At 50.2% G+C, this 20,812-nt stretch overlaps 1 protein-coding gene across 1 annotated transcript; it reads right to left on the bottom strand.

Moving 5' to 3' along the window:
* Window positions 1–391: 391 nt before the first annotated feature.
* On the bottom strand, window positions 392–20,140 carry DGAT2 (diacylglycerol O-acyltransferase 2). Its single transcript, XM_029961463.1, has 8 exons — window positions 20,035–20,140; window positions 14,571–14,690; window positions 13,679–13,786; window positions 12,785–12,855; window positions 5,184–5,388; window positions 2,281–2,455; window positions 1,489–1,691; window positions 392–716 (listed from the first exon to the last, which is right to left on the bottom strand). Exons 1-8 carry the CDS (start codon window positions 20,138–20,140, stop codon window positions 562–564), a joined length of 1,143 nt encoding a protein of 380 aa, XP_029817323.1. The 3' UTR covers window positions 392–561.
* Between the last annotated feature and the right edge of the window lie 672 nt (window positions 20,141–20,812).

The raw sequence follows: 20,812 nt of genomic DNA on the forward strand, positions 1-20,812 counted from the left end.
AGAGGTGCCACACCAGGGAGGCTGGCAGCCCCCCCACTGTGCTCCCAAAGAGGGCTTTTCCAAAGCAGATACCCCCGTGCTACATCAGCACATCCCACAGTAACCCTTGTGCAACACTCCTGTGACACTGCTCTGGTCAAACCAACCTGCTGCTTTATAGCTGGAAAACCAGATGGATCCTACTCCCCCCAGAATAGCTTGTGCCAGGGGGTACAGCAGCTGTAGGAATGTTTCTAATCCATTGCTGGTGATCCAACAGCATTACAGAGCAGTTTCCAAAGGCAACCATTTCCCCCATCCAAATCCTCACAGCAATGGGGAGTTGTGCTTTGTTTTTTTTTTTCCCTTTTTTTTTTTTTTGGATAAAAAGATGTTTGTAATGGGATTTATCTAAAGTAAAGCCTTTCTTTATTATTTTTAAAAGCGGTCTAGCAATACTTTAAACACTTTCTTTGGAGGACACATACACCCACACATGCTTTCAAGTACACCATGACAGTTTGGACTCCTGGAGAAGATGTGTTGGTTCTGAGAGGAGGAGGTGCTGCTGAGACACTGCCTTCAGTTGACTTCCAAGACCTCAGTCTCTGGCAGGCCAAATTTGCTCTTATATTTGTCAAAGAGTTTGATCAGGGAGTCCACATATATGCTGTGGTAGAAGTCCACTTCCTTCTGGGATGGATTATCGATTTTGGGGATGGTGATGGGCTCTCCAACTGAGAAAGAGAAGGAAAATCCACACACTAGGTTAAATGCCCCTCTACAGCCTGGAGGTTTGTCATCTGTGGCCACAGCTGTGGTAGTTCAGCACATCCACCCCTGCCAGCATAGCAGAGGTTTGCCCAGCTCTCCCAGTTTTACCAGTCTCTGAAGCACAACTGTCCCACCCCCGGGGCCCTCATCACATCTGCAGCAATACCAGACCCACTTGAGCCACACAAACTCCACAGAGCAGAGCCCCCACTGTACAGGGTGAGTGGAAAGTCCCACTTATGTTTACAGCAGAGTGAAAAATCCCTCCTCAATTAAAAGGAACCAACAGTCAGTTCTTGTGTATTCCCCTACAGACCCCACAAAAACAAAGCTGACCTTTCTCCCTCCCTCCCTCAAAGCCTTAATGCCTTGGGTTGGAAGTTTTAGGCTTGTCTTTAAGATTCAGCCATCAGACAGCTCCCCACTGCCAGTCCCAGGGGTGTGGGGATCAGGCTGCTCCTGACTTTGCCCATCCAAGGGCAGAGAAGGGAGCAGCTACAGCACATTTTCCCCCCTCAAAAGGGCTCACTTGCAAAACTGTCTGGAAGCAAAACATGCCAGAAGGCTTGTAGCCTCTGGAAGCTCCTCTAGCTCATTGTCAGCTGTGCTGGGAGGTTTATGCAGAAGGAAAAGCAATTTTATAGTCAAGGCTCCACAACCAAACTACAGCAGGGGTATGGCACAGACTGAAGTCTGCTGCTGCCTAGAGGCACACAGCATCTACCAAAACCTTACCCACAGTGGTGATGGGCTTGGAGTAAGGTAACAACCCCCAGCTGTTGGAGGAGAAGAGGCCACGGCCGTGGAAGATGCAGGGAGCAAAGCCAATGTGCTTCTGGAACTTCTTCTGGACCCATCTGCCCCAGGAGCCCTCCTCGAAGATGACCTGCTGGTACACCTCGTTCTCCCCGAAGGAGTACACGGGAACCAGGTCCGCTCTGGAAGGACAGACAGATGTCAGGACCCCACCCCTGCTCTGTCCTACACCCCACACCCACCCTGGGGGCTCTGCACAGTTGCTGAGATCATTGTCCAGAGCTTTTCCTGCAGCACAAGGCAGTGACACATAAGTCAGCCAGGCTGGACATAATGGAGTAGATCCACTTTCAAGGCTTGCAAGAGAATTGTCCTGGCCCTGGGCCCCTGAACACTGTGCAGTCAGGCACTGGACATGCTTCCACACATCCCCAACTCCCATTTCTGATGGGCAGCTCATTTCAGACCCATGGGGTCACAGGGTGATGCCCCGTGCAGGTTCCTGACCCCTCCTGCTGTCCCAGAAGCCAGAGGACACTCCTGGGCAAACACCCACAGAACACAGCGAGACTGGAGAGAACAGGATCCCTCCAAGGTATCAGCTGCTTCAGGGGACACAACAGAATGGGTTGGGGGGGACCTTTAAAGGCTGTCCAGTGCAACCCCCTGCACCCAGCAGGGCCATCTCCACCCAGGCCAGGCTGCTCAGACAAAAGCCCCCCCCAAGGGCAGCAGCGCTGCCCCAGCCCCACGGCTGCCCCTTGCCCTTACCCGTGCCTCAGTGCCAGCCTCACAAAGCCCTTCCTGTGCTTGAGGGTCACCGAGTTCTTGCCCGGGGTGCAGTTGAGGGACTCGGCCGCCCCCCCCACCACGATGATGATGGCGTTGCCGCTGCCGTTCTTGGACAGGATGTAGTCGATGCTGTCCCGGTTCACAGGGCAGATACCTGGGGCAGGGGACAGACAAGGGGCAGGCTGTGAGACTGAAGTAACCCCGGAGCCACCAGCCACACTTGCAGTTTGTGCCTTGATTCCAGGTTTCGCCCCGCGGTCACAGAGGGTGGTGTGTGTTATCAGGCACCCCTTCCCCAGCTAAAGAAGCAGTTCATAGACCTGGCAGCACTAGACTTGGTCATAAACTCCACCAACATCAGCTCTCAAAAGCTTTCCTTTATCAAGAGACTTCAGCAAGGATTTTCTTCTGCACTTAGTGATGCCAAAGGTATTTGTGTCAGGCATCCCTCCCTGTACACTTTACAGCAGGATCTCGTTTACCTTCAGGGTGGAAGAAACCAGCCATGTTATTTTGATGGATAAGAGCCTGAATGTGAGCAATTCCTCAGCACAGCTTTGTGGCATGAGTTGTCCTTTGAGACAATGCTCTAGTGATACAATGAGAATAACACGGACAAGCCTTTGAGACAGATCTATGGATTCATTTAGAAAATATTTTCCTGAAACAACATGAAGTTCTTGCATGGCAAGAACGCAACCCTGTGCTGCCTTGGGAAGGAAAGGATGTATGGGACTGGGTGCTCAGGTAAGTCCATACTCAGAAGTGTCTGGGAAGGTCTTTCCCTCTATCCTGCACTGGAAGGGACAGGACTCCCCTTCAGCTTTACAAAGCAATTCCTGCCCAAAACACCATTCCCCACTCCAGGGAAATAACAACCCAGTGAAAGAAGGTACCTTTAATCTGTAAGAATGACAAGAAATTTGATTCTCTGCTCTTTAAATTCACTTTTATGCTACAGTTGTTGCCAGAGCTTGCTCCTGCCTCACATTTTTAGTCTGGATAAACCAAGGAGGAGTGAGATGCCATCATTTACATTCCCCTCACACAACACATCTGACCCAAGAGCTTCAGGTCACTGCCCTGGGAAGGACAGCATTACACTAATTTTAGAAGCTGATTTTGCACATCTCATGGTATTTATTACTTGAACCAAGAACTAGATGATGAACAGGCCCGGGGGGAATTAGACAGGGCAAGTCTGCAAGCCTTCATGTCTGTCTGGGCATCGAGGTCATCACCTATCCCAGCTCCAGACGAGAGGGGAGCAGACACAGTTCAGACAGATCAGCTGGATTTGAAGATGAAAAGCTCATTTTTTTCAGCACTCTGAACACTTTTCCTCTGAAAGGCTCAGGCTGTGCTCACTGCTCCATCCTTGCTCCTGCTGCCATCCTCCATTCTAAACACAGCCCTGGCTAAGTGGGGCAGCACAGGTTTGTGTCCAGCCCTCTCCCACTCATAGCAGGAGGAGGTTCCTGCTGCTCACAGCACCAAATCCCGCCTCCAGAAAATGCAGTGAGACACAGGGACAAGGGCAGTCGCTGAGTTCTGCCCTTTAGCACATTCACACAGTATAGAGGATTCTCTGGCAACCTCCTCATGCCTTACAGGATCCCTGCTGCACCCCGACCTCCAGGAGGCTGTAAGATATTGTAATCATTGCTGGCAGTTGTAAACCAACTAACTGTGTACTGGGTTCCTTAGGATTTCACCTGAAGTGGCTCATCCACAAAACAAAGGGCTGAGGGAATTACCACTGCTTTCCAAGGGATGTTAAAGCCTTTGCAGCCTCACTCAAGTTCTGGGATAGGAAAGTGAAGACAAATGATGGCTTTCAGAAAGTTCACCTTGTCACACCTATAGCCTTGCTTGAATCCCAAGTTCATGGGAAGTGGAATTTCCCGCTGGTTTGACCATAGTGCCCAGGACAGCCAAGCCTGCAGTGACACAGCTCATGTCTACTCCCACCTTCCTTCCAAAAACAGGGAAGCAGCTCTGGCTGGCCACAGGATTCGTCTGCCAGTCACACTGAGAAGACTGAACATGGTTTTTTAAAATAAAGGAAAGCTGATGCTGCATGGAAACTTTAGCAACACATCAATAAGTCTACAGGCACTATGGGCTGGAAAGCAGATCCCAATTCCTCCTGCACTGCTGTCCTGTGGAATTCACCACAGCGACATGCAGGAAGATAAAAACCAGCTGGGGATACTGCTCTTTCTAGGGAAGGACAAACACCTTTTGTGCATCAGATCCAGGCAGTTATTCTTCTCCCTCACCAACAGAAGGCAGTAATCCTGGAAGCAGTCAATCCTGACAAGTCAGAGCCAGGCACAGCTCCTCCTATCCTCTTCCCAGCCCTGCTACTTTATTAAGAGATCTGTTGTAGAGGCATTTATTGGTGAATCAGTTTGAGGAACAGAAAACAGGGTACTGGACTGCTCAACTCATGGTCTTTAAGTGTCACTCCCACACCTCTACCTAACCTATGGGCATCCAAAACGGAGCTCAGGCCATGCAAGAACACTATTTTTTAAGGTTTTAAAAGCTGGTCATAACCTACAAGCCCTCCAGCATTAAAATCCTGGAATCCATTAGAACAGACCCATTAATGTCATTCAGCAAAGCTGTATCACTGCCCAAGCCCTGTGATCCTTCTCTAGGAATATATTCAGGGAAGGGGCTGTTCTGAACAGCTGGAACCATGGAATGCCCAGCCTCTTCACTCCTGGCAGGCACTCACATTTATTCCCAGCTTCCTCCTGACAGCTCTATGAAAGCAACACTTGGGGTGGTGCTCCCAGGGGGAAGTGGTCACTCAGAAGAGGGGAATGCAGCCCAGGGCATGAACAGAAGGACCACAGTATGCTTGCACTTACCCCCAGACATGAGGTAGTCCCTCAAAATGGGCATCCTGAAGTTCCCAGCCAGGGTGGCGAGGTAGGGCCGGATCCCAGGGAATTTCTGGCTCACACCTGTGGCCTCTGTGCTGAAGTTGCAGAAGGCCCCCAAGCCCATGATGCCGTGTGGGTGGTACCCAAAAATGTAATTCCTGGTGGTCAGCAGGTTGTGGGTTTTAACCAGCTAGGAGAGAAAAGAGAGCTCATGTGAAGGCAGATGTTTTCAGGTAATAAATAAAAATGGGGGAAGAAAGACGTCTTAGCCCCCAGGTTTTGTCTCTGTTCCCACCAGGGCAGCAGTCCAAGAACCGGGGTATGGGCTATCCCAGATTTCAGAGGCCATTTAGACTTCAGGTTCTGAAGCAGAGGGAGCAGGATAATCAGGCTGGTCTTGGACACAAGCAGGAACTGGGCTTGGGTTGCTGCAGCCTGTGCCCTTTGCTCCTCCCTGAGGAATCCTTGCACACCTCTTCCCCAAACCAACCAAGTTCTCCAGTCCTGTGGCCGCAGCTACGCCTCCTTCCCTCTCCCAGTGCATTAGTGGCTCACATCCCAGTGTGAGGGGGAAGGAACACAAAAATCACTGTCCCAGAACAGAAGCAAGTTTGCTTAATGCCTGAAAAATAGACCCAACCACTTAATGTGCCTGTTGGCCACTTTCCAAGTGGAAAAGCGTGCAGAAGGGTGGTTTACCACTGGAAACTATCCCTACTTTCAAGAGGTTTAGCCCTGGCCTAGATGCCAAAGGACCTCAAGCCATGCACAGTCATGCTGTGGTTCCTGCAGGACGTGCTCCAGGAGCTGGGATCACACTGCTCTGGGGTTGTGCAATATTCCTATAACCATGTGCTGCTCTGTTTGCACAGCACAGACACTCCAAAGCTGTCTTGGGCAGCACAGCACAACCCAGGCCCTGGCACTGCTACTGCCAGAGGGGTTTTTTGATGCTGTGGGGATCAGCAGCATCCCACGTGCCAGAGCAGCTTCCCCTGCTGGTACACAGGGGGTCTGAGGAGGCACAGCAGGGTTCCAGCATTGTCCTGAGAAATTAGGGATCAAATTTTATTTTTTCCCATGTGTTAGAATAGTTTGGGTTTAGAAGGGACCTTAAAACCCACCCAGTCCCACCCCCTGCCATGGGCAGGGACACCTCCCACTAGCCCAGGTTGCTCCAACCTGGCCTTGGACACTTCCAGGGATGGAGCAGCCACAGCTTCTCTGGGCAACCTGTGCCAGGGCCTCCCCGCCCTCACAGTCAACTGTGTCTTCCCAATATCCATTTTAAATCTAAACCTCAGCAGCACCAGTTTTTGCCAACTGCAGCCCCCAGGGGCAGGACCTGCAAGTGGCACCTTCAGCGTGAGGTGACAACAACTGCCCCCCATCCCTCAAACTGTCCATGCAAAGGCCACTCTGCTGCAAAGGCCACTCTGCATCAGCTCCCATCGGAAAAAACGCGGCTTTCCAAGACGTCAGAGCAGCATTTCCCACCCCACTGCCCTGGCCAGGAGGAGTTTTGGCACTGAGCGAGTCCCTCCTGTCGAATCCCACTGCAGGGAGCTGAAGTGCCATTGCAACACACTGAACCAGTGTGCCCAGAAACCTGATCCCCTCCTCCCCCTGTCCCCAGAGCTGTCCCTACAGAGGCCACAGCCCCTGTGCTATTCAGGACAGCTGCTGGGACACAGGCATGACACAGCAGCAGGGTCAGCAAGGTGACTGCCCCTCTCCACACCTTCCTCTGAATTTGAGGTCACACAGAACTCCAGGAAGAGGGCACAGAGGCTCTGTAGAGCCCCACTGCCTATCCCACACCAAGTCATCCTTTCACCCCCTTTCCCTCCCTTCCCAATTAGCAGGTGACTGTGCTGTCACTCCCCAGGGTGGGAGGGCTGTCCCTTGATCCAGACAGGGATCACAGGCTGCAGATCAAAAAAACCACATCAGGAAAGAGTGGAGGGAAAAAGCAGCTCTTGCTCAGTCGTAGGAGACACTTCTCCAACAGGCTGCCCAGGAAGAGGGGAAGTGCCCAGCCCTTGAGGGATTTAAAAGCCGTGGGGATGTGGCACTTGGGGACATGGGTCACTGTTGGGCTTGGCAGGGCTGGGGAATGGTTGGACTGGATGATCCGAGTGGGCTTTTCCAACCCAAACAATTCACATGGCTTGGCTGGGCCAGGGTCACACAGTCCTCCCTCCCCAGAGCTCCTGTCAGAGCAGGGTGGTGCTTCCCAGGCCTCACCTTTCTCCTGCCCCAAGCAACAGCTCCTTTACAAGGAAGGCAGCTGGAACAGGGGGTTTGTCCTTGTCACGGGAGCACGAGGCCTCTGCGTGCCGGGCTTGGCAGGGCCACACAGCTCACCCAGAACACACACTGTCCTCCTGCTCCAGCCCCTCCACCACGTGCAAGGACACCCAGGTCCCAGTGGAGCCACTGCTTGGATGCCTCGTGTGAGCCCCTGCCAAGCTGCTGCCTCGGCAGTGGGTTTGCTTTCCAGGAGCTCCTGGTATGGAGCTGTGGGGCTGGCAGCACCCACCACAGTCACCCACAGCAAGGCACGAGGGGAATATCTGAGCAGCACTGGACACTCAGGGGGAATCAAGACTCTCCCAACAGGGATTTGCAGGGCTGAGTCAGCCTGGCCACTGCCAGACATCAGACAGGTCTGTGCCCTTCCGCAGGGCTTGGATCTGCTGATGCACAAACTCAGCCCAGGGAGGGTCTGACCTGCCAGCACCGAAGGCAGACCCTTCATGTCTCCCTAAATTTCATCTAGAAGCAGGAATTTTTGAAATGCTGTAACCCTTCATGTCTCCCTAAATTTCATCTAGAAGCAGGAATTTTTGAAATGCTGTAACCCTTCATCTCTCCCTAAATTTCATCTAGAAGCAGGAATTTTTGAAATGCTGTAACCCTTCATCTCTCCCTAAATTTCATCTAGAAGCAGGAATTTTTGAAATGCTGTAACCCTTCATCTCTCCCTAAATTTCATCTAGAAGCAGGAATTTTTGAAATGCTGTAATCATTTACTTCTATCCTCAAGCAGAAGTGAAGGTGTCCCTGCCCTTGGCAGGGAGGTTGGAACTAGAATCCCTCAAAAGGTCCCTTCCAACCCAAACCATTCCATGATTCCACGAGTGTAGCCTTCCTTAGGAGCTGATCCCTCACTGCTGGTTTTCCTGCACATCTCCCCTCACCAAGCAAACACTGAGCTGCCCTCTCAGGATGCCCCAAGGCATTTCTGTAGCTGCCATTTGTCAACACTACAACTGTTCTGAGCCTCCAAGGTCTCTGCAGCTCCTTGGAGCCTCAGTGCTCCCAGATGAGGCACAGTCAGCATGTCCCTGCTGCATCCCAGCTGGACAATCCATGCTGGGAATGAAGCTGGACCTTCCCCGCACTGCACCCACACCCCCATTCCCAGCTGCTGCCTGAGCCCAAACCTGCTGCTCTGGGAGAAAAGGGCCATCCCTCTAAGAACAGATTTCTTCACACAGACCTAAGCCTGACTTTAAGAAGCAATAAACTAGTGCAATAGTGTAGAGAAAACTAATGTTAATGTCTGAGTGCCAGATAACCACAAATTTACCAATAAAGAAAGAAACAAAAAGAAACAAAAAGAAACAAAAAGAAACAAAAAGAAACAAAAAGAAACAAAAAGAAACAAAAAGAAACAAAAAGAAACAAAAAGAAACAAAAAGAAACAAAAAGAATAAAGAAAGAAACAAAAAGAAACAAAAAGAATAAAGAAAGAAACAAAAAGAATAAAGAAAGAAACAAAAAGAATAAAGAAAGAAACAAAAAGAATAAAGAAAGAAACAAAAAGAATAAAGAAAGAAACAAAAAGAATAAAGAAAGAAACAAAAAGAATAAAGAAAGAAACAAAAAGAATAAAGAAAGAAACAAAAAGAATAAAGAAAGAAACAAAAAGAATAAAGAAAGAAACAAAAAGAATAAAGAAAGAAACAAAAAGAATAAAGAAAGAAACAAAAAGAATAAAGAAAGAAACAAAAAGAATAAAGAAAGAAACAAAAAGAATAAAGAAAGAAACAAAAAAAAATAAAAATAAAGAAAGAAACAAAAAAATAAAGAAAGAAACAAAAAAAATAAAAATAAAGAAAGAAACAAAAAGAATAAAGAAAGAAACAAAAAAATAAAAATAAAGAAAGAAACAAAAAAAATAAAGAAAGAAACAAAAAAATAAAAATAAAGAAAGAAACAAAAAAATAAAAATAAAGAAAGAAACAAAAAAATAAAAATAAAGAAAGAAACAAAAAAATAAAGAAACAAAAATAAAAATAAATTTGCCAATTTTATTTGTAGGAACAGGACAAGCAAGTGGCACATTCAGGAGTGCAGAAAGGGGCTGCAGGGCCACTGCTGCTCAGAGCCAGGAGCCAAAGAGCAGGGTGACAAACAGTGCCCTGGGTGGGAGCTGAGCAGCACAGGGACCACAGGAGCCTGCAGAGAGCAGAGAACCAGAGCCCGCCCTGCAGCATCCAAGCAGCAGCTCTAGTGAGCACTGAGCTTGCAAAACAGCCCAACAATTGCAACTGGCTGCATCACACCCAGCAGTGCTCTGGAATGAATTATCTCACCTTCCCAGCAGGGCAGGCCAGGACCTGAAGACCCTTCCAGGCTCCCAGTATTATAAACTACATCACACACAGAATCCCAGACTGCACTGGCTTGGAAGGGACTTTAAAGCTCATCTTGTTCCAACCCCCTGCCATGGGCAGGGACACCTTCCACGAGCCCAGGTTAGGACACAGCAACCAAACCCTTCCATCTCCATCCTGTAAGTTGTGTACAACAACTGAGGAGGAGCTTTGCCAGGAAGCCAGGCAAGCCACAGAGTACAGACAAACACAGAGAGAGAAAAAAGCACACTTTCTGCAGCAACTCCTGCTCTGGCCAGCTGCCTGCCCTCCCACCTCAGTGAGCAGGTCTCCCTGCACACACCTGAAGCGCTCACAGCCTGACAAAGGGGAGCCAAAGGTCTGCAGCAGCCCTGCCATCTGAAGCGCTGTTGACAAGCAGCAGCTGTGCTTACATGCCCAGGTGGCTTCTTTCACCCAAAAAAGACCTTTAGATGGGGGCACCCCCAGCGTGGCATCCTCACACCAGCAGGATGTGCTGGGGAGGCTGCTGAGACCTGGCTGCTCCAGCCCAGCACCACTCACACCTGCAGAGCTTGGCCCTCACCCTCAGCTCCAGGATAGCTCCCTGGAACCTTCCTCAGCTCCTCCTGCACCGCTCAGCTTAAAGCAGTATTTGCAAGCCCAGCCACTAAGCAGCAGACAAACCTAAGCCTCCAGTGCCCCAAAATAGCTTATTGCTGTCAGAGCAGCTGCCTGGAGCCCCAGAGATCTGCTCGTGCTGAGTAACTGAGCCAGATCCAGGCTGCTTTCCCAACCCACCTGGTGTTACAAAACATGGCCTGGTATCTCCAGGTACAGGTACAAGAGTCCTGCTGGTGTCTCAGACTCAGGTGAGAGCAGCCTAGTCAGCACAAAGAGCAGAGCAGAGCCTGATTCCCACACAGCTACTCTGACACAGCAAACCAAGGAGGAAGAAATCCTTCCCTGGGAGGGTGGGGAGGCCCTGGCACAGGTTGCCCAGAGAAGCTGTGGCTGCCCCTGGATCCCTGGAAGTGTCCAAGGCCAGGTTGGATGGGGCTTGGAGCAACCTGGGCTAGTGGAAGGTGTCCCTGCCCATGGCAGGGGGTTGAAAAGAGATGTTCTTTAAGGCCCTTTCCAACCCAAACTCTTCCCTATGATTCCTGCAGCAGCTTTGGACAACCCCGCAGCTGCCAGCAGTGTCCCCAGAGCAGGGGCAGGAGCCACCCCCAGCTGCCAGCCCTCATGTTCTGCCCTCTGCATAAACCTTGTTCAACTCCACCCCTCAGTGACAAAGGAATGACAGCCACAAGAGGTACTCACAGATGGACTGTGAGCAGTTATTTACCTAAAAACCAGCCGAGAAGTTCAGTTTATCTGCCCCATCTCATCTCCAAACCTACTTAACCAGCACAACTGTTTGACAAACCTGTAACATCCACAGTGGCTCTGACCTGCAGGGCTTGTGCAGAGCACGTTTCCATAAAGACAGGGATAAACACACCGCCAAAGGAATGGGGAAACAACAGACCAGCCCTACCGCTGACCCTGTGGAATCAGGTCCCAAGGAAAACCAAGCCTGTTTTATTCCTCAGCAGGGATTTCTGCAGCACGGAGGCCTTGGTGCTAGGAGACACATTTGAGACCATCTCCAGCAGCAGAGCACACTCAGCTCTCCCTCAGCCAGGAGACCCAGGCTGTGCAGGCAAAGTGAATTTTCCACGTACGCTTGCCAAGAATTACCTGTTAACAACAGCAAGTTTTCATGGTGGACTTGGCAGCCCTGGGTTAATGGTTGGACTTGCTCTTAGAGGTCTTTTCCAACCCAAATGATTCCATGTTTCTAAGAGTACAACAAGAGGTTTGTTCACCAGCAGCACCTTCAGGCACCCTGAGAGTTCAAGTGACTTTGCAAAGGAGAAATCCAGTGTAAGCTGCTTTGGCATCCTGCTGGAATTGGATTCCCTGTTCCTTTCTGAGGCTGGACTATCTTGGGGCTAGGTAGCTCAGAAGCCATGGCAAGGTCCCTCCCTCACACTCAGGCTGAATAAACCTTGCCAGCAGTCTTACATAATAGTCCTTTCAGCTGTGTGCCCTTCCAAAGAGATCGAGTTCCCTCCCAGCCCAATCTGCTCCCTTCCAAGCCCTTCAGCCAATCCTGCAGTCCCAGAGCAGCCCTGACCTCTGTCTGAACATACCTGAACCAGCAGGAAAAACACAGGCATGTGGGGAGCAAGTTACAGGCTGGAGAACTGCAGCTCTTCCCACTGCTGGAAACCCCCTTCCCCAAAGCAAAGAGACTCAGGAGCTGATCTCACTGCTCCCTGGGAAGGGCTCAGGCTCTTGGGGCACAGGGCTCCCAGCTATTTTATGTGTGTATATATATATATATATATATAAATAATGTATAAATACATCCCAGGGAAGCAGTGTAACTGGAAAAGAGACCAAAACTGAGCGAGATTACGAGGGGAACAGTTAAGGTCAGACACAACACAGGACTCTGCTGCAGCACAGAAGTGAATCCCAGAATGGTTTGGGTTGGAAGGGACATGAAAGATCTCATTCTCACTCCCTGCCACAGGCCCAGTTTGCTCCAAGCCCCATCCAACCTGGCCTTGGACACTTCCAGGGATCCAGGGGCAGCCACAGCTTCTCTGGGCAACCTGTGCCAGTATCTACAGAAGCTGGAGAGGTGAACAGGGAGCCTGCTCTCTCTGCTCCAGGCCAGATTGCCTCAGGGGGTCTGGCATGAGCATCAGGAACAGCAGCTTCTGCCACCCCTGCTGCCATCCCTGGTGATGCACTGCAGACTGTCCAAGCCCAGCTGCCACAGGCAGCAGTGTGACAGTCACTGAGCCACGTCCTGCTGACAGCTCAGTGCCACACATGGACTAGTGCAGGTGCAGCAAGGCACTAAAACAGTGAAGTCCCAATGTGCAGAGTTAAACTGCTACTTACTCTTATTGGAAAATAATCCCTGAAGTACCTCCATATAGCCCAGCTTCTCACCCACTGGGATCTTCTTCCCCCTGAAGAGAAAAAAACCCAACATCTTTTTAAAGCTCTTTCCACACAGTTGCCCATCAAAAAAGCCCAGAGGACTCCAGAGGGTTTGCTGTCCCACCAGAGGAACCAACACTTTCATTCCTCGAGTGGGAGACCTGCACCTTCCACTGAGATCAGGAGGAACAATCCATGCTCTGGAATTCAGGGCCCTTCCAGCTCATTAAGGCCTGACTGCAAAGTCAGGGTAGAACTTGGCTTGGTAATCAGTTGTTCTTGGGCAACAGACAATTCCAACTAGAAACACTCAGACTCATCCTTTGGGAAAGGCCAAGATCCTGGATGATCTCAGTCACCTGGAAGCAACGGAGAACTGTGCTAGTCTGGCTTTAAAGGGAGTTGCCATCAAAGCTTGTTGCCACTGCTGCTTTCCAGGCCTGGTTTCTACAAGGCTTTTTTTTTTTCTGAATTAAAGTCTTCTGCTTAATTTGCAGCAGCACTGACTCTGTAGAGGAGCCACATCTTAACAGCCACACCATAACCTGATCCTTGCAGGAGCTGGAGAGCACAGCAAGGTCTGGAATCTTTATGTAGATCTTCCTGACCTGCAGAAAGAACCTGAGCCTTACAAATGCATTCCTAAAAGCCAGCAGTGGCATGACATTAGTGAATGTAATCAGCATCAGTAAAACTGCTCGTGCCAAGGGCTGACATTTAAATGCTTTTGGTCAGTGATTCAGCCACTGAACACTCAGTCCCACTAAGAAGGGAAGTCACCCATTACAAGGAAGTGCTTCTTTGTCTAAATATGTGCACTTAAACAGCAAGGATCTGTTCTGCAATATTTACCTTTCTTTGGTGTATTCCAGTCAAACACCAGCCAGGCTAAATACAGAACAGCGATGGCCCAGCAATCTGTGCACAGGATGTACATGAGGATTAAAGTGCAAGCAATACCTGCAGGGGTCCAGGAAAGACAAGAAGACAAGGTTGCTTCAGGTTTGGTTCTCCATTTACACCCCTTGCCTTTTGACCCCTCTGTGCTGCAGTCTCAGCCTGATGTCACCAATCCTCAATCGAACTGGACTTAGCTAAAAACTCCTTATGATCCAGCTTCCTCTAGAGCTCTGGAGAACCTCAGCCTTCCCTTCAGGGTGTCTCCAGGTGTCTCTGTCATATTTCCAGCTGCTTCACCAGCCAAGAACAAGACTCGATGCCTGCACTGAGCATCCTTCTCCAGTTCAATTATCAACAGCACAGTGGAGTAGAGCAGCCTGAGGTTCCACATAGCCCAGAGACAAACAGTCTGTTCTGGTCTAACACAAACACTCCTTGCCCAGCTCTGGTGCCTCCTGGAAGGAGACCAAGCCAAAGGAAGGCTCTCCTGTTGCAGTCACTTGCATCAGTTACCAGTTGCTTCTAAGAAATCTCTGTGGATATTCCCAGGAGTGACCCAGGCAAGAGATATCCAATTGCTCCAGTCTGATTTGCAGGGTAGACACAGACATGAGCTGGACATCAGTCGGTCTTTCCACAGCTCCTATGACTTTCTAGAGCCAGGTAAAAAGTCATTTGTTGCCAAAAATATCCCAGTATGTAGCTGTGGCTTACAATATCCACACACACACCCCCGCTGCAGTGCACATCCAGGAATTAATGTAACAGTTGACATTCTTGCACTAAAATTCTTCCAGAATTAAAGCAAAAATAGCTTTGCCTTAGGCCAGAAGGCATTACTTACCCATGATAAGGAAAGTCAGAACCCATTGCAGCACAGAGATGATCTGGAGCTGTTTCTCTACTTTAGATTTCGACAGCCAGAACAAATCCTGCAGAGCAGAAAGAATGTTCGATCCTGTGCCTGAGGGGGGAAAAATTAAAGAAATAAAGTTACATGTGCACACTGAGCAAAGGGAACAACGTTTTCCTTTCAGATAGAATCATACAAGTCCAGCTCATAAAATAAGAGGTCTTAAATCAATGTGCAATCTGCTTTTAGAGCAAGACTTCCCATGCTGGGGCAGGGGAAAGGTTGCCCTCTGCACACATCCAGCTCTTTTGGGAACACTGGAGGGGATTAATGGGTAACATCAGCTCCCACCTGAGCACAGCTCTCTTCACTTGGCCACAAAAGCACAGAGGATGTTAACACACGTCCCTAACACACCCTCACCTCAGGCTGCCAGTTCCTGGAAGTGGTGTTTGATAAGAGCAGAACCCACAAGCTCACTGGAGACGAAGATCAGCTGCCTCCAACCACAGGCAGGCACCAGGCTGTGGGGCTGAGCTGTGCCACCCACCCTCAGCAGCCGTGTTGCACAACTCCCACGGGCTGCTCCAGGAAAGCTCTGTGCTCCAGCACAGCCCAGGAGATGGCTGAGCAACACCTCGACCTGCCACACCGAGGATCCACAGCTCCAGGGGGCAGGAAAACTCTTACAGTGTCCCTAGAGCAGTAAATGGGGAAGGAAGGAGCTGAAAGCCACGGCTGAAAAAGCTCAAGGTATTCGAGGGGGCAGAAAACCAAAAAACTGAAGTGAAAGACTTGCTTTCTGTATGAGGAACCACCCACTGGTTTTTGCCAATATGCTCAACAGCCTCCAGAAAGAAACACTTGCAAGTGGGTTTTCCTTCACTTCTTTATTTTAAAAGCACTATGGTGACTGGCTAAAATGCAAATCAAGCTCCAACCAGGTTTATTTACATTCTTCATTTTCTGTTTAAGGGTCAGCCTGTTATTAGAAGGAACATGAGAGAAGCTGTCACATTGAATGGGTTCAGTCCTTGCTGACATGACCCTGCCAGTGGTGATGCCACAGCCAGTGCTCACTCACACTCAGTCCAGTGGAAGTGACTGAAACCAGCTCTTTCTCTAGATAAAAGCAGGCAGAGAATTTTTGGTAGTTCCCACAAAGAAATTTTCACTGACACATCCTCTAAATAGTGAAGCATCTGTTTCACAGGAACAAGGGTCGATTTAGATTAGATAAAGAGGGTGGTGAAACACTGGCACAGGTTCCCCAGAGAGGGGGCAGATGCCCCATCCCTGGGAAGCCACAGCAGAGGCTGCAGCCTAAATCCAGAGCCAGCCCACCCAGCTCAGACCCTTGGCTCTGCTTAGTCCCTGCTGAATGAACAACCCTGATAATGGCTTGGCCATTAGCCACTCCAAGATTTAGGCAAGGATAGATCATATCACCACAAACTGAGACCTGCAGCACTAATCCAGGATGAGGCAGAGCTAGAACAGTTCTCTACAAGGTAACATAGTGCAGTATTAAGTCTGAGGACAACCAGATACAAGTTAAAAAGAAGCTTGCAGCAGTAGTGGTGTCACCAGCCATATGTCTGTGTCCTCAAAATAAGTCAGAAGTCTGAGAGATGACTTTTGACCCACAATAAAAGCCCAGCCCTGTGTAATTAGATCCTTCCAACACCTGCACTCGCACCACCAAAACATCTTTGGCTTGGTAAACCCAACACTGCAGCCTTGGATCAGCTCAATCCCTCTCCTCTTCCCAAAGGGAACAACTGTTTACCCCTCCAGATGAGAATCTGGACTGCAGCATTGTCTGGATGCTTTAACACATCGTAGGCATTGCCAGCCCTGCAAATAGACAGTATTGGGTAGCACAAGTAAACCTGTCAGCTTGTTTGCCCAGCCACATCCAGCTTTTTGTGTCAGCTCCTCTGGACACAGGGAGCTGCTCTGGCAGACAGCTCTGAGCACCTGCCCTTGGACAAGTGGTGTCCTGGGTCAGTTATTTGCTGAAAGCAAAGACATCCTTCCCAGGGAACAGGATCCCCCCCAGGAAAGTCCATTGGACTGAATAATATTAACATTTAATTCCCAGTTAAGGATGGTTAGTCCAATGGCAATGAAGAGGACTGTGGGGATGGGCAGAGTCACCTGCAAGCATGTACCTTTGCACCAAACCTGCACACCCAGATGAACCCAGTGCATCAATGGGCAGTTACAGAAGGCAGGGCTGAGCTGCCCTTCCCAGCCAGTCCTGAGCCTTGTGCACATCAGGGCAGACCCAACACTTTGTGTATTCAACCCTCCACCCATGCCTTGCCTCCTTTCCCCTCCAGCTGCAGGAGCCAGGAGGCGTTTTTGGAAAGATTCTCCCTGCTCTGGAGAACCAGGCCAGGTGCTGGTGACAGAGCAGAAGAGCTAGGACAAGTCAGACACATGAGGTTTTTTTGGCACTCAGCTCCAGCAGAGTGACCCAACACTGACACTTGTGTTCTGGGCACTCAGAGAAAACCCTTCCTTTTGAGGGCCCACACCAAACACCCTTCACACATTAAAACCTCAGCAGAATCCAGGACCCCAGGGGTGGAAGCAAACAGGACTTCACACCTGGGCACCAGAAAAACCCCAGTTCACAGCACTTAATTAAACGCAGCTGGAGAAACTAACTGAGGGGAAGCACAAGTGTTACAGACAAGTTAAAAATACACTGAACACTTGTTAAAAGCCAAGCTTCATCTGCCACCTTTTCCAGACAATTAGCATGTTAACTCTTGGCCAGGAATTAAACTGCATCACACAGATTATGTAGAGGAAAACCAAGTTAAATCTGTCAAAGCATAAGGTGCGAATGGACATTCTGAGCCACATATTCGGCACAGAAACTGAAATTGGAGGCATAACAAAGCTAGACAAATAAACACACCAAGAGTAGGATGCTGAGGAGGACCCAGCCTCCCATGCTAGAGCAGAGTCCACACAGCAAGCTGCTACAAGGTGTTTTACACCTGTAAAACCCCTTGAGCAACACAAGTTCTTCTGTGTCTTGGGTTTTACTCAGATGCCCCAAGCACAAGCATATTCACTAGACTGGGAACAATTTCTTAGGAAAATAATAAGTAACCAGAGCAGGGTGTAGTTATCCTGCCCTGTGCACAGCTTTAGACCAGTTTGCTCCTGTCCCAGGAAGCTCCTCAATAATCCCATGTCATCTGCAGGAAAGAGTGTCTACAACTGGAGATCAACAGCGCCATTAACAGGGACATGCAACGACAACATTTATATCCTAATATTTATGTTAGGAAGGAGCTGGGATTCCCCAGACCAAACAAACAAACCTGGTAGGGCATTTACCTCAGGTTAGTTCCACATTTACTCACAGCACTGAACTTGGCCCTCAATCTGCATGCTCAGAGCTGTGGTGGGGTTAAAGGGACGTCACCATGAAGCCCAGCTGCCCCAGACCAGCCAATACCTTTAGACTGAAGTCAGCAAGACTTCACAGCTCCGGACAGGAGCAGATGAACCCTCCTGCTGCAGCTCATGGGTGTGAGCAGAGCACACGGGGGCTCTGCGGGAAGGGCTCAGCAGGAGACACCCCAGAGCAGCCCGGGGATGCTGTGCCCCCAAAACAGGAGCTCCCAGGATGCCCCACCCCCGAGCAGAAGGGAGGTCTGTTAAACCTCAGGTGCAGCCTAAGACTAACTCCAAGGCAAAGCTAAGCAAAGCCACCCTCCTCATCCCAAACTTCTGACGGATGGAGCAAGATCAGCAAAGACACTTCAGCACAGGACAGTCCTTCCATGCTCCTGGAATCCTCCCTCGGGAGAGGGAGGATGAGACACCTCCCTGCTGCTCTGCCAAACACAGGGAGACAGCTCCTGAACAGCCCGTGGCCAAAGTGGGGCAGGATGAGGAGACAGCAACCCCTCCTGCCCACCCCAGGTGTGTCAGAGCATCATCCCAACCTGGGCACTGGTCCAAGACCCGCTCTGATTTTTGCAATACCGGGTTGGTATCCAAAAAAGTTACCCTGAGTACACACAGGGATGGAGAGAGAGGCAGATGCCTGAACGTTGGTTTATTTTGTTGAGGGGTTATTTGTTTATTTGGAGGCTTTTTGCTTGTTTTTAAACAGGATCAGACTTAATTCAGCCAAAGTCACAGGCACTGGGGCAAAGCCACATGCCAGGGAAGCAGTAGGACTGAAGGGCAGGATGAGCCACTCAGACACTCACCCTACCTAAATCAGCCCTTCACACAGGTGAGATACTTGGAAAAAATATTCAGGGAGGTAGGGAAAAAAATGTCTAGTGGGCTTGTTCTAAACATCCTCTGTAGTGGGGAAGTTCTCCAACATGAGCCAGCAGGACATGAGGCCTCACAAACAAACTGCTGCACCTCTGCCAGTCTTTGATCTGCAGGGTCCCACATCACCAGCCCCCAAACCATCGAGCCAGGGCTCCTCTGCGAGCCACCTGGGCTCTGCTTTGAAGAGCCAGGCTCTGAAGCTGGTCCCGTGCTTTGCTGCCCGTGGCCAGGCTGCAGCCCCGGCAAGGGCTGTGCGGGTGGATGCTGCAGTCGCCAAGGCAACACCTCCCGCCTCCCCGGGCAGAAACCAGAAACAAGTTAAAAAGCATAAATATCACTGCAAGACCCCCACGAGGCACCTCAGAGGAAAACTGACCTGCGGAGAGTTAAGACAGCTTTCCATCGCTAATCGGGATTATCTAGAGATGAGGCCAATCACTGTCCCTAAACCACACTCCATTTTGAATAATGCACGTGTCCCAGATCCATCATTAACATGCCAGTGCCAACAAGGTGGCCGCTGAGGTCCCAGGCCAGCCCTACATATTTTATAGGTCTCCTGAATTATTTATTCTCTGCTCTTGGCTCGCTGTTAACCCTCAATTTAACAGTTCAGGTGCTGCTAATTCAAGTGCCCTCTCTCAACTCAAAAACATCGCTTGCCTTCTGCTAGTTGTGTAAGCGGGAGAAGTTATTTTAAGGAGCAGATATGAGCACAGGAAACACAGGCGGGTTTTCTCTCCGCTCGGTTCACAGCTGATCCTTCAGATCCATGTCTAGGATCCTTCTGGCAGACGCGAGCACCAGCAGCTCTGCCCGCGGGACTCGGTGCGAAAGCAAGAGCTCAGGGGTTAATTCGCCAGGTCCAAGTCCTTTCAGCTCTGCTAATGGTTTGCTTAATCAACGAGCCATTTCACAGGTCTCCTCAGCCCAGGAGGAATTAGCAGCTTGCTTTTTGAGGGCGGAAAGCTTTTCACAACGCAGCGATCACTCAAGGACCCTCCCCAGTCACGGGGTAAATCGCTGTCCGAGCGCATTCTCATGCAAAGCCCCCGCTGTTTGCAAACCCTGACTTCTGTCCGCAGACAAGCACCCCTACAGGACGGGCACAGAGCTCTGCCCGGCAAAACGCCCAGACCTGCTGAGTTTATTCCTGCAGGATCCTCCGAGCTGCCTTTACAAGCTGGCAAGGGAGCCTGTGCTTCGGGATTCCCTGCGTTGCCTCCGAAGCCTTCACCCAACATGTCCCAGCGTGCAGGGAAGCGCTGGGTGTCCGCGGCAGCTCTGCCCACGATGGGTGTCAGCCACTGACACCCTTCCCACTGCTCTCACAAGTCGCTTACCGGCACCAAGAGCTGTAAAAACCAACTCGGAGGGACTTCTTGCCACGACCACTCGCTGAACATTGAGCCTTCAGCTCCCCATTTGTAAAGCAACAACGAATAGCAACGTGTTGCTTCTTTCCCCTCTCCTGTTGATGTAGGGGTGGGACCGCAGGATTACAAACCGGTTGGATTTGATAAATTTAAGAGGCCTCTTCCAACCTACGTGATTCTATGAAAATAAGGCTGCGGTTGAGTTTTACCAGCCATGCAGCGTTTATAAAGCTACTACACTTCTCTTCCTACCACCGCAGAAAGGGGGGGGAAAGGCTCGTTTATAAGCAAGTGACCCAAGCCCACATTCTGCCAAGGTGCAAACTCGCTTGGGCCAAGCAGAGCCCTTTCCAGCAGCCCCCGGAGCTCAGCCCGGAGCCTCCGAGCTCGCTTAAAACACAGAACCTGCGCAAAGACTTGTAATCCTCAACCCCAGAAAAGCCGCAGCCGCCTCCCCGCCATTGCACATCGCTCTTCCCCTTCCTCTTCCCCCTCGAACAATCGCTCCTGCCGCCAAAATCCTAACGGGGGGGGACATCA

Source organism: Manacus vitellinus, unplaced genomic scaffold (assembly GCF_001715985.3).
Source record: "Manacus vitellinus isolate BGI_N305 unplaced genomic scaffold, ASM171598v3 scaffold_35_pilon, whole genome shotgun sequence".
NCBI classification, from domain to species: Eukaryota; Metazoa; Chordata; class Aves; order Passeriformes; family Pipridae; genus Manacus; species Manacus vitellinus.

Bases quoted from the DNA above. Each gene is read 5' to 3' on its own strand.
- DGAT2 (XM_029961463.1), bottom strand. From the start codon at position 20,140: ATGTTGGGTGAAGGCTTCGGAGGCAACGCAGGGAATCCCGAAGCACAG. The intron at 13,787-14,570 runs GTAAGTAATGCC...GGACCCCTGCAG, and splicing joins TCTGACTTTCCTTATCATGG to GTATTGCTTGCACTTTAATC. The intron at 5,389-12,784 runs GTAAGTAGCAGT...TTTCTCTCCTAG, and splicing joins GGGATTATTTTCCAATAAGA to CTGGTTAAAACCCACAACCT.